General features: G+C 47.0%; 1 protein-coding gene across 1 annotated transcript in view; it reads left to right on the top strand.

Annotated features, from left to right (window-relative positions):
* PIK3R4 (phosphoinositide-3-kinase regulatory subunit 4) overlaps positions 1-14,594 on the top strand; it is a 52,394-nt gene that overhangs the window by 31,281 nt on the left and 6,519 nt on the right. The window contains exons 12-17 of the mRNA XM_043966154.1: positions 1,401-1,600; positions 3,910-4,120; positions 7,849-8,014; positions 9,216-9,380; positions 10,592-10,803; positions 14,177-14,308. Coding sequence (XP_043822089.1) covers positions 1,401-1,600; positions 3,910-4,120; positions 7,849-8,014; positions 9,216-9,380; positions 10,592-10,803; positions 14,177-14,308 — 1,086 coding nt within the window. The remainder of the gene's footprint in view (positions 1-1,400; positions 1,601-3,909; positions 4,121-7,848; positions 8,015-9,215; positions 9,381-10,591; positions 10,804-14,176; positions 14,309-14,594) is intronic.

Genomic DNA, 14,594 nt, shown 5'->3' with positions numbered 1-14,594 from the left:
ATAGAAGAAGCCAGAGGAGCAAAGGAACCCTCTTGTCCTTCAACGTTACTGAGCTCAGGGGAGAGAAAAGCCCTTGTGATATGAAAATTTACCATGTGATTAGGGCAGACACTGAGGACCTGGTGCTGTCTTTGTTCTTGACCCTTTCTGCAAACGTGACAGTAATGCCAAAGAACATCTTCTCTTTAATTCAAGGACCAGATTTTGAAGGTGTGTAATAACAGCTGATTCAGAATTTGCTGTACAGATAATGCTTGTTGTGTTGTATGTCAGTATGTGGCTGGAGGGATTCCTTTCTATCTGAGTTTGACACCGGGTCCAGTTCAGCCATTGCTGCCCAGAGCAGTGATGGCTTGTCTGCGGTGACACAGCAGTCCTTTGATTGGAGCGCAGGACTTCTGAGCGCAAATCCAGACCAGCTTTTTTTTCTTCTTCCCAGGGGAGATACAGGACAGAGTGGAAGGAGCTTGGAGTCAGGAAGACCTGGGCTATGCCTGCCTTCACTGCCTCCTTCTGAGCGTGTCGCCCTCGTGACTGTAATTGGGTGGGAGGGCCCAGCGTGATGGGGGCATAGACACGAGAGCTCCCATTCACAGAGTGCTGTCCAGTTTGTAAAGTCCTCTCTTGACAACGCTCTTCTGGGCAAGGGCTACAGGAACCACTGCCCCATTTTGTAGCTAATCACATAGACGTCTGACCACTTGGCTTCCCTGAAGCGGAATGCTGGCCTTGGTCTCCTGCTTCCTAGTTTATTACTTTTCTCACTACATAGTATTGCTCATTATTTAAAAAGACCTCGATCCCTATCTCCTGTCAGAAGACATCCCTGGGGGCTTAGATTTCACCCCTCTTGCTTGTTTGCTTTCCTGATGAGGAGTGCTAGGACCTTGATCCGATTACTTAGAATTGTGACATTTAAAAAGAACGTGTTTTTCTGAAAAGGTTGTCTGTCTCCTCTAATAAGGCAGTCTCTTGAGGCCCAGCTAGCTTTGAGGGGATACAGAGAGGGAGGGCAAGAAGAAACCATGGTGGTCTACACTGTCCTGTCCTCACCATCCCAAGGGCTGATTTCAGCTCTGCTGGTTAATTGGCATTGTGGGCTCTGGGAAGTCACCGTGGTCATTGCTCACAACTGTTCCATCTGTCTTGGGCTCCTTGGGGATCTGCTGAGAGATAATGAGGCAATTTCCAAGTAATTTTGAGGTTCCAGAGAAGACACAAAACAATATTACTGTTTAATAACTTGTGTGATTAGGATGTAGAAGCTGTGGTTTGCCAGCCTCTCACTGAGCAAGGCTAGTACCGTAGCACTCGGTATTGTTACATGATTTCAGAGTGTGTGTGCTCTTTTAGATGTTGCCATCGACACCCTGTAACAGCCCTTGGCTGTTTTTCCACAGCCAGGAAACATGTCAAACAGGATTCAAATGTGAATGAAGAATGGAAGAGCATGTTCGGGTCACTGGAACCGGCTCACATCCCCCAGGCCCTCCCTAAAGGGCACGGGCCGGCAAGCGACCAGGAAGCCGCTCAGACGGGCAAAGTTCTCCGTTCCGAGTCTTCGGCGGGCCTTGGCATAACCCTGTCGTCCTCTCCACAGGTATTGGGAAAGCAGTCACGTGTTCTTCATGATGTCTTAGAATCCTCTCGGTTTTCTGTTCAATTGGTCAACGTTAGGCTTCCCTGGAGCTTCCCTGGGTGTTGTGACCCAGACTGACTGTCACAGAGGACCTTAAGTGCCAAATTAAGGAGTTTGTAGGTAATTGGGAGCCACAGAATGTTTTGGAGCAATACAGTAAAACCCACAGATCTCTACCCTGGCTGAACAGGGGAGACAGTGCCATTAAGTGATGACAACCCAAATTAGGCTTGTGGCTCTATGAGCAAAAAGAAGATGGACACAAGAGAGCTTGTGGAGGCAGAATCACCACTACTTAGAGATTGTTTGGCTATGAGGGGTGAGGAAGAGGAAGGAGTTATTGATAACTCTGAGATTCTGAACTGGGGTGACTGGTTTATGTGGCCATCAGTAGTCAGGAAGACTCTGTGACCTGGGGCAAGTTACTTAACATCTCTTTGTCTCAATTCCCTCGCCTGTAAAATGGGGCTAACGATAGTCTTTATTTACTTCACAGGGCTCTTGTGAGGTTGACATGAGATAATCTTTGTCAAGTGCTTAGCATAGTGCCCAGCAAAGAGGTGTTTATAAGTACTTGTTCCATTGACTTCCCCTGTCGGAGAGCAGTACCCTCAATCAGAACAGGCATGTTGGGAAGGCTTTATAAGAGGGGAGTGAAGGGGTGGATGATTTCTGCTCTGAACATGTTGAAGTCCCCATGTCCATGGCCCACCCAGAAAGAGACCTCTTGTGGACAGTTAATAGGGGAGGATGAAAAACTTCATATGAACGGATGCCAAGCGAAGTGAGCAGAGCTGGGAACTCAGGGCACAAATTGACAACCACAATGTAAATGGGAAGAGCAGTGACCACCAAAAATGGAAACATTGTTTTAGAATTATAAAGCACAGGACTGGTCTCAAAGAAAAGAGATGGGAAGACATGTCCTGTCCCACTCTTCTGCAGAGAGTGAGATCCATAGATCCTGAACATTGCATGTAATGGCAGATTTTTCTTAATGTGTTGATCAGTCTTGCTGAAGTTTTTCCTCTTTCTCTTTTCCTTTAAAAAACCCCAACAACTTTGTTTTAAGGGATGGCAGTTTAAGAAGGGTTAGGGAGAAAAACACTGGGAGAAAGTTAGGTGATATAAAAGCAAAAAATAAAAATGAATTAAAAAACATCAATATATGCTAGGAGTTTAGGAGAGAGATTGAGGTGGAGATATAGATTATAGAAAGAATTCTTGACTTCATCAAAAGATAAGCTTTCTGGGGCCAGGGCAATGAGAGTTAAGCGACTTGTCCAGGGTCACACAGCTAGTAAGTGTCAAGTGTCTGAGAACAGATTTGAATTCAGGTCTTCCTGAATCCAGGGCAGGTGCTTTATCCATTGTGCCACCTAGCTGCTCCCTGATAAACTCTTTTTGTTTTGGTTTGTTTTGTTTTTTTGTGAAGCAATTGGGGTTAAGTGACTTGCCCAGGATCACACAGCTAGTAAGTGTCAAGTGTCTGAGGCCAGATTTGAACTCAGGTCCTCCTGAATCCAGGGCTGTCGCTTTGTCCACTGTGCCACCCAGCTGCCCCCCAGATAAATTCTTTAAGAAAGAGTGTGGCCCTAGAAGGGAAGTGCCCTAGGGAAGAAGATGGGTAATAATTTAGGGAGAGAAAGTCCACAAAGAACTGGCTTCAAATCCTAACTGATCCCTTCTGGCTCTCTGACCCAAGGCAGTGACTCAAAAAAATCATCCATAGATTTTTTTATTTTTTTTTGCGGGGCAGTGGGGGTTAAGTGACTTGCCCAGGATCACACAGCCAGTAAGTGTCAAGTGTCTGAGGCCAGATTTGAACTCAGGAACTCCTGAATCCAGGGCCGGTGCTTTATCTACTGCGCCACCTAGCTGCCCTCCCATAGATTTTCTTAATTGGAAATTCCTCGTACAAATGAAATCACAGGTCTTTCCCCTTCCAAATGAATATGTGTAAAGAACAGGTTTCACATGTTGTGTGTCCCCCATGTCTGATCTCTTATGTGCTTGCTTACAAGGGCTGGTTGGATCGTTTGTGATAAGGTGGATTGGGATGTTTACCATCCATTCCTGCCCACACTGTGTGGCTTTTTCCCCATGAGTGTGCCGGGTATGGGGAGGGGCCTAGCGCTGGGGGCTTGCCTTGTTTTCTCCTGACAAAGTGTTGTTTCTGGAACGTGGGTCATTTATTCATAGAAACCTCCACGGGAAGTTTCCAGAATCTCAGTATCTCAGTGGGGTGTGTGCGTATGTACGATTTCCAGGCTCCGGAGGTGGCAGCCGTCCCAGCCCGGAAGCCAGCGGTGCAGGCTTCAAGCAGTACTGTGCTACCATCCACCTACCAAGTACGCATCACGACCTGCAAGACGGAGCTCCAGCAGCTGGTCCGGCAGAAACGGGAGCAATGTCATGCTGAAAGGATAGCCAAGCAGATGATGGAGAATGCCGAGTGGGAGAGCAAGCCCCCTCCGCCAGGTAATGCACCGATGTCATGCCTGAGCGAGCTCTGAGCTGACGGGGAGATGTGTATTCTGGGCTCCAGACCGTGTTTGTACATTTTCAGCAGCCCTGAGAATAGACCATACAGACCCACATACGGGCGGGCCCAGACGGGGACACAGGCGCCCTCGAGAGAGAGTTGGAGCTTCTGCTTCTGCGGCGAGCCGTGCTCCCAGATTCTCCCATCTCAGGCAGGGCGCCTGGTCTTCAGGGACGACAGTCATATCTCTGGTCTTTGTGGTGCTGCCCCGAGTTCAGAATCCTCAACAGGTCATTCTAGACTTTGAGCCAATTCATTATTCATTAGTCCCTCTTTTTTTTTTTAGTGAGGCAATTGGGGTTAAGTGACTTGCCCAGGGTCACCCAGCTAGTAAGTGTTAGGTGTCTGAGGCCGGATTTGAACTCAGGTACTTCTGACTCCAGGGCCGGTGCTCTATCTACTGTGCCACCTAGCTGCTCCACATTAGTCCCTCTTGATGAGTGTCCCTTTAGACTTGACCAGACTGATGGATTTTATTCATCTGTCAAAGGAAAGCTGTCTAGTTTTGTGGTTCAAGAAGGGCGCCACCACAGTTGGCTTTTGTAATTTCTTTCTTTGAACACTTCCATGGGTAGAGTAAATTTTTTTTTTTCTAGAGGGTAATGTTTAGCCTATACTGGCAGATTGTTTTAACTCGGGGGCAGAGTGTTCTGATTGCCTGTAAACTCAGCTCATCCTGCACACAGAGCAAATCCTGCTCTTCTTTTTCAACTTATTAGCAAGAACTCTTGCGGGGGTGGGATGATTTATTCTTTTTCCCACCTTTTTTTTTTTTTTTTTTGGTGGGGCAGTGAGGGTTAAGTGACTTGCCCAGTGTCACACAGCTATTAAGTGTCAAGTGTCTGAGGTCAGATTTGATGTCAGGTCCTCCTGACTCTAGGGCTGGTGCTCTATCCACTGTGCCACCTAACTGCCCTGAAAATGATTTATTCTTGACTTGTATAGCCTTGTTCTCCACAGCCAGTATTTACAGAAATCCCTATTTCTTTCTTGTTAAAAAAAAGAAAAAGAACGTGCTCCAAAAATGTCATATTTATCTCATTATTAGCCAAAAAACGGACTCCTGCTGCACTCAGATCTTCATCGTGGCTCTATTTTGGAAGCTTGTTTCTTACAGATTCCTTAATGCCATCTCTACCAAGATGGCATCACTGTTGAGGAATTAAGTTGGCCGGTTTCCATTAAAAAGCCTAAAGCTATTTCCATTCTACTAGACAGCAGGCAGAGTTGTTAGGGAAAGAGGCTATTGTCCCTCCTTTTCTGCTGCCCTGAAAAAGGGTAGAAATCTCTACTTCCTTGGGTTTCTTGGAAAGCATCTGACTCACTTCTAGAGAATGTTCACTTTTCATTCAGTAAAACATTGTCACATTTCTACAAACACTAGATGCCTACTGCGTGCAAGTGCATGCTGGGTTGGGCTCTGGGGATACAAAGGTAGAAACTTTGTTCAGTAGTTTTTCAGTTGTACCTGACTCTTCGTGACCCCATTTGGGAAAGATACTGGAATGGTTTGCCATTTCCTTCTCCAGCTCTTTTTTGGAGGGGTGAGGGGGGAGAATGAGGGTTAACTGACTCACCCAGGGTCACACAGCTAGTAAATGTTAAGTGTCCGAGGCAGAATTTGAACTCAGATCCTCCTGAATCCAGGGCTGGTCCTTTATCTACAGCGTCACCTAGCTGCCCCTCCAGCTCATTTTATATAATGAGGAAAATAGGGTTAAGTGACTGGCCCAGGGTCACACAGCTAGGAAGTGTCTGAGGCTGGAAGGTGAGTTTTCCTGAATCCAGGTGGGGCACTGTATGCACTATATTGCCTCCTAGCTGCTCAACTTCACATGTAATAATTCAGGAATCCTGCATTTCACTGGATAGACTCTGGCTTCATAGACCATGAAGGTGTCATGTTCTATCTTGTTCTTAGGGTAGGTTTTAGAAGCACTCTTTCCACTGTGCTACCTGGCTGCCCTGAAGGGACAGGCCTCCTCGTAGTCGTTTGTTATGTGCTCCGAGATATCCACTGAATGGTGTCCTGACATCCAGTCAGGTCCTGGCAGCACTGATTGGTGGCCCTCTGGGACATCATCCTTCTTTCCTCAGTGAGTCCCCCTTAGCACCCCAGCTCTGAATCGTACACTGTGCTTTTCCCTCAGATTTCCTCATTTCCCAGTTAGGGGAGCTTAACTCCCCTAGTAACAACAAGTAGATAAATACTGAGGATGAGGATGGTGGGGGATGGCCATGGTGGTGACAGATGCTTATTCCGTCTTTTATCATTCCATCTCTCCTAAACCTCTCTTCATCCCCATTGTGACCCGTGACCCCTTTTCTTCTCAGTACTTTCCCAGGCTAGTGCCTTGCTCTAACTAGACTTTGTGAATTGGCTCTCCTCTCCACTGCCCTTGACTCTTCCATGCCTTGCTTCCCATCACTGCTTATGCCTTGCCAAACCCCAAATGTAGAGTACTCCTACCACACCTCCTTTGCTCCTGCTCACATGGGCCTGAATGGGGCTGCAAGAAATAATGAAATTGTTGCATTAAGTCCATAGACATTTGTTGTCTGATTTTAACTGAGCCCTCACTGCAACAAGAGAATCCTCCTTCTCCTTAATTGATTCTCTGTCCCACTCCCCAAAGCAGCTCTTCTAAAACCTTTTCTTTTCTCCTTACAGTGCCCTCTCTCTCCTACCTTTCAGTTGAGGATTTTGTTTTGTTTCTCCCCAAAATATCAAGTCTGTCCACTGGGAGCTTTCTCTTTTTCTGTCTCACATTCCCCAGATAATCCCTGCCAGTATCTCCTCCTTTATTCCTGTTTCTTGCTTCCTTGGCAAGACAAACTTCTTTAGAAACCCTTGGTCCCACCTCCTTCTGTTTTCTCTAGCATCTGGCTCCCTTTGATATCCCATCTCTTACTCAACTTCAGGCTCTCCCTATGTATTAATTTCTTGCCGACTGCCTTATAATCATATCCAAGTCCCTCCCATCCCTAAAAAGAATCTTCTAGATCCTATCAACTCCCCAGTCTTTCTCCTTAGAGCTCTTCTACTCTCAAAGACTTTGAAAAGACTGTCCATAGTCAGGCCTTTCACTTCCATTTCTACACTGTCTTTAGTGTGACTTGAGCTTTCTCTCTCACCAGTGACTTCTTGTCACATCTGATGTCCTTTTCTCAGTTCTCTTCCTTTTTGTCCTTGTTGCAGCATTGGCCCCATCGATCGCTTCCTTTTTGGGTTTTGGTGGCACTACTTGCTCATGATTCTTTTCTTATCCATCTGTCCATTTGTTAATCTCCTTTACTGGATCTTCATCCTTGTCACACTCACTGACTGTTGGCATATGCCAAGGCTCTGGCCCTTGTGGTGTTGATCTTTCGTCTCCCTCAGTGATGCCATCTCCTCCCGTGGGGAGAATTGATGTCATTTCCATTTAGATGACTCTCAGATCTACATATCTGGCCTGAATCCTAGGAACTCCATCCCTGGAAGTTAGGCATTTTATAGTGGGTATCCTCTACACATCCTGAATGAATGAATGAATGAGAAAACACCGAATGCTCCTTCTGTGTCATGAAGTCTGGTGGAGTGATCAGTTTGGTAACTGATGATGCCAGCATGAGTGATGCTCACACTCGTGCTCCCCGTCACATCTTGTTTCCCTCTCCTCAGGGTGGCGGCCCAAAGGCCTTCTCGTTGCCCACCTTCACGAGCACAAGTCTGCGGTGAACCGCATCCGAGTCTCTGACGAGCATTCCCTCTTTGCGACGGGTTCGAATGATGGCACGGTGAAGATCTGGAACAGTCAGAAAATGGAAGGGAAAACGACGACCACCAGGTAAGGAGCAACAGGAAGCCCCCAGTGTGGAGAGGCAGCAACTAGTGGGGGAGAGCCTGTGCCTCAGGAGACCAAGGGAGGCCAGGGGAGGAGGCCCTGGTGGCTTTGCGGCTGGGACCCTGTGAATGGGCTCTGCTCCTGTCTCCTCTGCACCCTCGCTCATCATCTGTGGGAGCCAGCAGAGGCTGTGTGGTGCAGGAGGGGAGGTCGAGGGGGAGGGACGCCTTTTCTTCTGAGGGTGCAGCTTCCTAATACGATTGTGGAGCCCTTCAGTGACTCATCCAAGGTGAGTCATGCAGGGAGTAGAGGACAGAGCCACTTGTATATTCTAATAACTTGCTCTTGTTATATCCTCATCTGCACTATGGATCAGGGGGCAGTTAGGGGGGTTCACCGGAGTCAGGAAGAAGCCAAGTTCAGACCCTGAACAAGTCACCTACCCTCTGTTTGCCTTAGTTTCCTCATCTAGAGTATGGGGATGACAGTAGCTACCTCCTGGGGTTCAAGGATCAAATGAGATGATCATCATCAAATACTTAGCACGGTGCCTGGCGCACAGTGAGCACTGTCTAAACGTCAGCTGTTATTCTGTAGTATTGCTTGTGTGTGTGTGTGTGTGTGTGTGTGTGTGTGTGTGTGCGCGTGCGCATGTGCACGTAAAAGCTAGACGTTAAGCTCCATAGGGCTGGGTATGTGTTGGTTCCTTTCGTTAGCATTCTCAGCATCGTACCTTTGCGATGAAGAAATAATTGTTGACTAAAGGAATGGATGGAAAAAGAATGAACAGAAGAAAGAACAGTGTGTGTAAATGGTTGGCTGTGTGCCCAGCACAGTGCTCAGTTTGGGGGATACACAGAAGTAAGGACAATCCCTTCCACAAGGAGCAGTGGCCCCGAGGGCTCTCCTGGTTTGGAGCTTGATGGGGATGGTGAGCAGACCCAGACGAAGGTCCATGGCCCCTCCTCTCCAGCAGCAGGGGCAGTATTGATTGTATTATGGTTCAAGAGCTGGAAAACCGAGGGAGGGGCACATCTTCAAGGGCAACGTGGGGTGAGATGGGGTCTGGGAGTAAAGTGAATACAGGGAGGGGGAAGTAAGAAGAAGGTGAAATGTACAACCCGGTTTGTTTCTGAGATGTCCTTCAAGTGGAGGTTCTTAACCAAAGATCCACCAATTTGTAATGATAACAATGTTATTACAGGTCAATTCTAACATACTCACGGATTGGAGGGCGTGTCAAGACACTCACATTCTGCCAGGGATCCCATTATCTGGCCATTGCTTCTGATAATGGGGCCGTGCAGCTTCTTGGAATAGAAGCTTCCAAGCTACCTAAATCTCCCAAAATCCATCCCCTTCAAAGCAGGTATCTTCCTCTCGTTATGATTTCTGCTTCATTTTAAGAATGTTTGTACTCTAAGTCTGGTTATACAAGGTTAGCCTTTGTCCTTCAACAAAAGTTGCTTATAAGCTGGTATTCAGTTTGACCAAGTGTGGGCATCACAAGAGTCCTACAAGTCAGAAAGCTCTTCTAGGTCATTTTGTACAAACTGTAGCTGCTCAGGGATAGCCTTTCCACATTCGCCAGGGACAGGAGATATGGCCTTGCTAGCCCTATTCTGACGGAACCCCTTCCCCTGGAGACAGATCTAATTGTGGGCAAGTTTTCCCTTCAATTGAACTGAAATCTTTTCTTTATGACTTTCATGCACGACCCTTCTACCCCCTGGGCTGATGTGGGCTCCATTAAGTCTCCTCCCTCTTGTACTGTCAGCCCTTTTCACTCTTGAACTGGCCGTCAGGTTCTCTTCAGCCTTTTTCCCCCAGCTAACTGTCCCCACTTGTTTTAGCCAGAGCTGCTTGGTGTGATCTCCCATTTCCCCACCATCCTCCTTCTCCTTTGGACATGCTCTGATCTGTTCATTTCCTTCCTAAAATGTGACCTCACCTCCCAACTCTCCCACCTCTCCCAGCTGAACACAATTAGTTCAGATGTCTGATGAGGGATATTGGGTGGAGCAGAACTGCTGAGGTTCAGGGCCCTGTCTGAGGCCCTGCGGACACAGAAGATGGAACGAGACAGTCACATTTTAGTAATGGAGTAAAGACAGCCCGAAATCAAATGATACAAGAGGTGTTAAGAAGGGAATGATCTGGGGGTAAAGCAACGGCACCTGGAGCCCTGCTCACATTTCAGCAGCCTGGGACCTGAGGGGGACCCTTTCCAGGCGTGGGGAGCAGGGACTCGGAGATCCCTCCCTTGGTGAAGTCAAAGCAATGGTTCTTCATTAGCTCTTGGTGTGATGCCAAAGAGGATGGTAGGAAAGTAAAGGGTGTTTCACAGAATTATGGTTCTTGATGGTGGTTGCAGAGGTTTTCTGTTTGAGATGGATACGCCAGCCTTTGGGAAAGATCTCAGAGCAGCGTGCAGAGGAAACAGTGAGAGAAGCAGCTGGCTGTTCTCAGGCCCCAGAGTTAAACACAGGAGATTTGGCCAGCAGGCTCGATGTCGGACGGCGTCGCTGTCCTCTTCTGACCCAGAGCAGGAAGGCTCCCCCTCTTATTTTGTGTTCCTAGGTTTTTAGACCAGAAGGGGGATGGGTGCGTTGTGGATATGCATCACTTCAACTCCGGGGCCCAGTTAGTTCTGGCCTACGCCACGGTGAATGGCTCCTTGGTCGGTTGGGACCTCCGCTCTTCGAGTAACGCGTGGACCCTGAAGCACGATTTGAAGTCAGGTCTCATTACCTCATTTGCTGTGGACATCCACCAGTGCTGGCTGTGTATCGGTAAGCTGAATTTCATCCTGCTCTTATAATTGCTTTGCACTACTAAAGTAAAACAATATTTATTCGTTGCAGCCCCCTCCCCCTCTTGGATTTACTTGTCTCTAGTAATAGAAGTAGGCAGTTACATGAATAATTAAATACTCAGAATTAATCTCAAAATTTAATTTAATCCATTACTTTCAACCTTGCTTTGCTTGCTAGATCTTTTTATTAGTTCTTTAGAAAGTCATGTTATTAACAAATTAGTTTCTCTCTTTAGCCTTTTAACTAATGGAATTACTAATAAATAGAGAAAAGGTCAGAAATTAGGCAGTGTGTAGAAAGAGAAGCAGTAGTTGGGGTCCGTTGTATTCTACATCTTTGAAAATCAGCCATTAGCTAGTTACCAGAAGACTCTTGTTAGATTTAAATTAGATTATTTTTACAGCACTTCTTCTTCTTCTTTTTTGGTGAGGCAATTGGGGTTAAGTGACTTGCCCAGGGTCACACAGCTAGTAAGTAACATTTAGTCAGGTAGATTCCCCAAATAATGTTGTTCATGGGAGGGAGCATCTCAAAGTGGAAAGATGACCATATTTGGAATTAGAGGGCTGGGGTTTGGGCCCACCTTTGCCGTGGATTCTCTGCTGGCTGTGATCCCCTCTCTGAGCCTCAGTTATGTCACCTGTGAAATGGGGATAATAACACTTGTACTACCTATCCCAGAGGTCTTAGGACCTTAAGTTTTAAGGCATCGTGTAAAAAGATGGTAGTTATTAACATTAATGATGACCCTTCGTACTTAGAGGAAGGTCTTGGGGTAGTAGGGAGACCCTTCGTGGAGGATTTACAGTAGCAAAGGGACAGGCATTGTACAGGATGTCAGAATTTGGAAGTCTATCCACATTGATGAAAGCGTGAAACCAGTGCAGATTATCGATGGCATTAATACTGAGGACTGCGAGCATCACTTCTCCAAGTTCAGTGTGTCTTTCAGATTTCTTGGTTTTGGTTTGAGATCTGGTCCTTTTCCCATCTTGATGAAGTGAATGGGAAGGAACCAACAGACTCACCTTGCACTGAGATTAGACAGGCGGGGCAGCGACAAGGAGGGTTAGCACTGTGTTCAGTACAGGGGATAAAAAATCAGGAATTAAACAGTGTTTGGCCTCTTGGCCCCTGTATTTGTGTGCTGGGGAGTGAGCACACAAATACAGCTGTGAAAGTGTACGGTGTCCTCAGGAGATCCGAGCAACTGGGGAGATTGAGGAAGACTTCTGTGTGAGAGACGGCATCTGAAGTGAGCCTTGAAGGAAGAGAAGTCGGATTCTGAGAGGTGGAGGAGCTGAGGGAGTGTTTGTCAGGCATGGGTGACATCTTGTGCAGAGGCAGCCTTGGGGGAGGGGGGGTGGTCCGAGGGTGGAGTACCAAGTTCCCAGGGCAGGAGGAGGCCAGTGCTAGGAAGAGGAGTAATAGAAACTGAGTCTGCAAAGGTAGGGAGGACTCAAAGTACCTGCCTGAGGAGCTTCTATCTTATTCTGGATGGAATAGGGAGCCACGGAGGGTTCTTGAGAAGGGGACAGACCTCAGGCTTAAGAAGATGATGGAATGGAAGTAAGAAAATACAACAGAAAGCTGTTCTGGGGCTCTGTTTGAGGGGTGATAAGGGCCTGAATTAGGGTAGGCTCTAGGGAAGTAGAATTGATAACGCTGCAACTGATTTGACATGGGGATAAAGGGGAGGGAAGAATTGAGTGTGACCCCGAGCTCCTAGCTTGTGCCATCAGTAGAAATAAGGGGCTTTGGAGGAAGGGGTGGGTCTCGAGGAGAAGGAACATCCTGGTGAAGGTGTCCAGCCTGCAGATGATGCACCCCTGCTGAGGTTGTCCTTCTTCTGTGGAGCGGAAAACAAAGGACCAGAAGGACCGAGTGATGGGGTCAAGGTGCTTGAGCTTGGGAGCACGACGTGGTCTGTGCTCTAGGCCCTGATTGCACTTCTCGAATTTCCAGCCGTTCCCCAGCCTTGTGCCAGCTGCATTTGCCATTTTGTAGGAGGGCATTTTTCCAAAATGTTTAATCTTGGAAGTTGTTTTTTTCTTCTTCTGTATAGCTGTTGTGTTCACAATCACTCTCAATTTTGTCTTTTCATTAAAAACAGATTTGGAAAAGTGAAATCTTAGTGTTCCAAAGCATGAATCTATTGTACACATCCTGTGCCGCCTCATTCTTTGGTGAACATGTTTCCTTTATGATCACCATGGTGATTATTTTGGCTGGCATTTTCAGCCTGCATTTTAGTGGCCTCCATTTCCTCGACGGATCATGATCTCGTGTGGCACTTTCCTTGTTTCTAGCGCCTCCTTCCTACCCCTGCTCCCACCCCCCTTGGGCTTTGAAAAATCTCATTGAGACTCTACCACAGTATCTTTGCTTCTTGTTCTTTTCACTCTTCTTCAAAAGTATGTGACTCGCTGTGCTTCAGTTGTGCTTTGGGATTTCCTGACTTGTTTTTGTGAAGTCTCATAATTAACTTCCCCATATTGCTTTTCCTTTACAGCTTTCTGGACAGGTTGTTGTTTATTCATCTGGGATGTCAGAAATGGAAGTTTAGATTATGTTGTTCTTATGTGTGTGTGTTTCCCTTTTCTTGTTGTGTGGATCACGCAGGAGTTTGACCACCATAATAATGATGTTGATGCTTTGTCTCAAAGGAGAGACATCATGTAAAAATATGTATGTGGCCCTCACACATCTCCTTCCACCTCTTGCTGGTGGAAACAGAAGAAAGAACTAAGCCTTCCTTCCTTCAGCATCGTTTTTCTTCTTTCCCTAGCCACTGGAAATTGTGTTCCCGTGAATGACTTCAAGAGTTTGTTCACTAGGTGTTAGGCACGGACCAGTGCTGCACAGAGCGGCATCAGACAGACCCGCCCCCACACACTGACTTGAGTCCCTAGTGCAGTGCCTGGCTGCCCTGGGCTCTAGCCCAGACGCAAAAGCACATTGTTTCTGTTGAGTAGTTTCCACTTCCCTTCTGGTATGTAAGAGAGAGGCCCGGATTAACTGTGAGTAACCCATAATCCAGCTGACTGAGAGTAGATGGCAGGGGTAAGGCCCACTGATCTTCAGCAGGCCATGACCAATAGTCACTGATCGATGAATAAAATTCCCCTTCCTTCATTTTGTAATTCCCATGTAACTGTTGTCATGTGTGCACTACAGGGGCCTTCAGACAGTGGAGAGGCCAGGGCGGGGCGGTCCAAGGGCAGTAGCTAAGAAGCCTTTCTGATATAGGCCATTGAAAGCCAGAGCTCTTCACGGTTGAAAACCATGTGGCCTGGCTGTGCTGCGGCCATTAGGCTCTAACCCTTGTGCTTTTCCCCCACGCTGAAAGGTACAAGCAATGGGACTATGGCTTGTTGGGATATGAGGTTCCAGTTGCCAATTTCCAGTCACTGTCATCCTTCGAGGGCCCGAATCAGACGCCTCTTAATGCACCCTCTGTACCAGTCGTGGGTGATTGCAGGTGAGATGCAGGCTCGTTTTCCAGGTCTTTGAAACGGAGAGACTGCCTTAGAACTGACCTCATGTGTCACACTTCAGGTTGTGATTTTTTTTTTCCTTTTCTATCTTATACATGGATCAGATGCTTGCTTCTGCTTCCTTGCTTTTGGCATAGATGTGAGTTAACAAAAGATTCTACTTCTGCTTGTTAAGTGACATAGAGGTTGCCCCAGGAATAGCATTCCATAAGGCCTTTTTCACTAAGTTATCATTCTTTCTCTCCTGGTAAATGCTGAAAAATGAGCTAA

Source organism: Dromiciops gliroides, chromosome 5, assembly GCF_019393635.1.
Source record: "Dromiciops gliroides isolate mDroGli1 chromosome 5, mDroGli1.pri, whole genome shotgun sequence".
Taxonomy (NCBI): domain Eukaryota; kingdom Metazoa; phylum Chordata; class Mammalia; order Microbiotheria; family Microbiotheriidae; genus Dromiciops; species Dromiciops gliroides.
The sequence above is the reverse complement of the archived record's forward strand: the minus strand, read 5'-3'. Positions and strand labels throughout refer to the sequence as shown.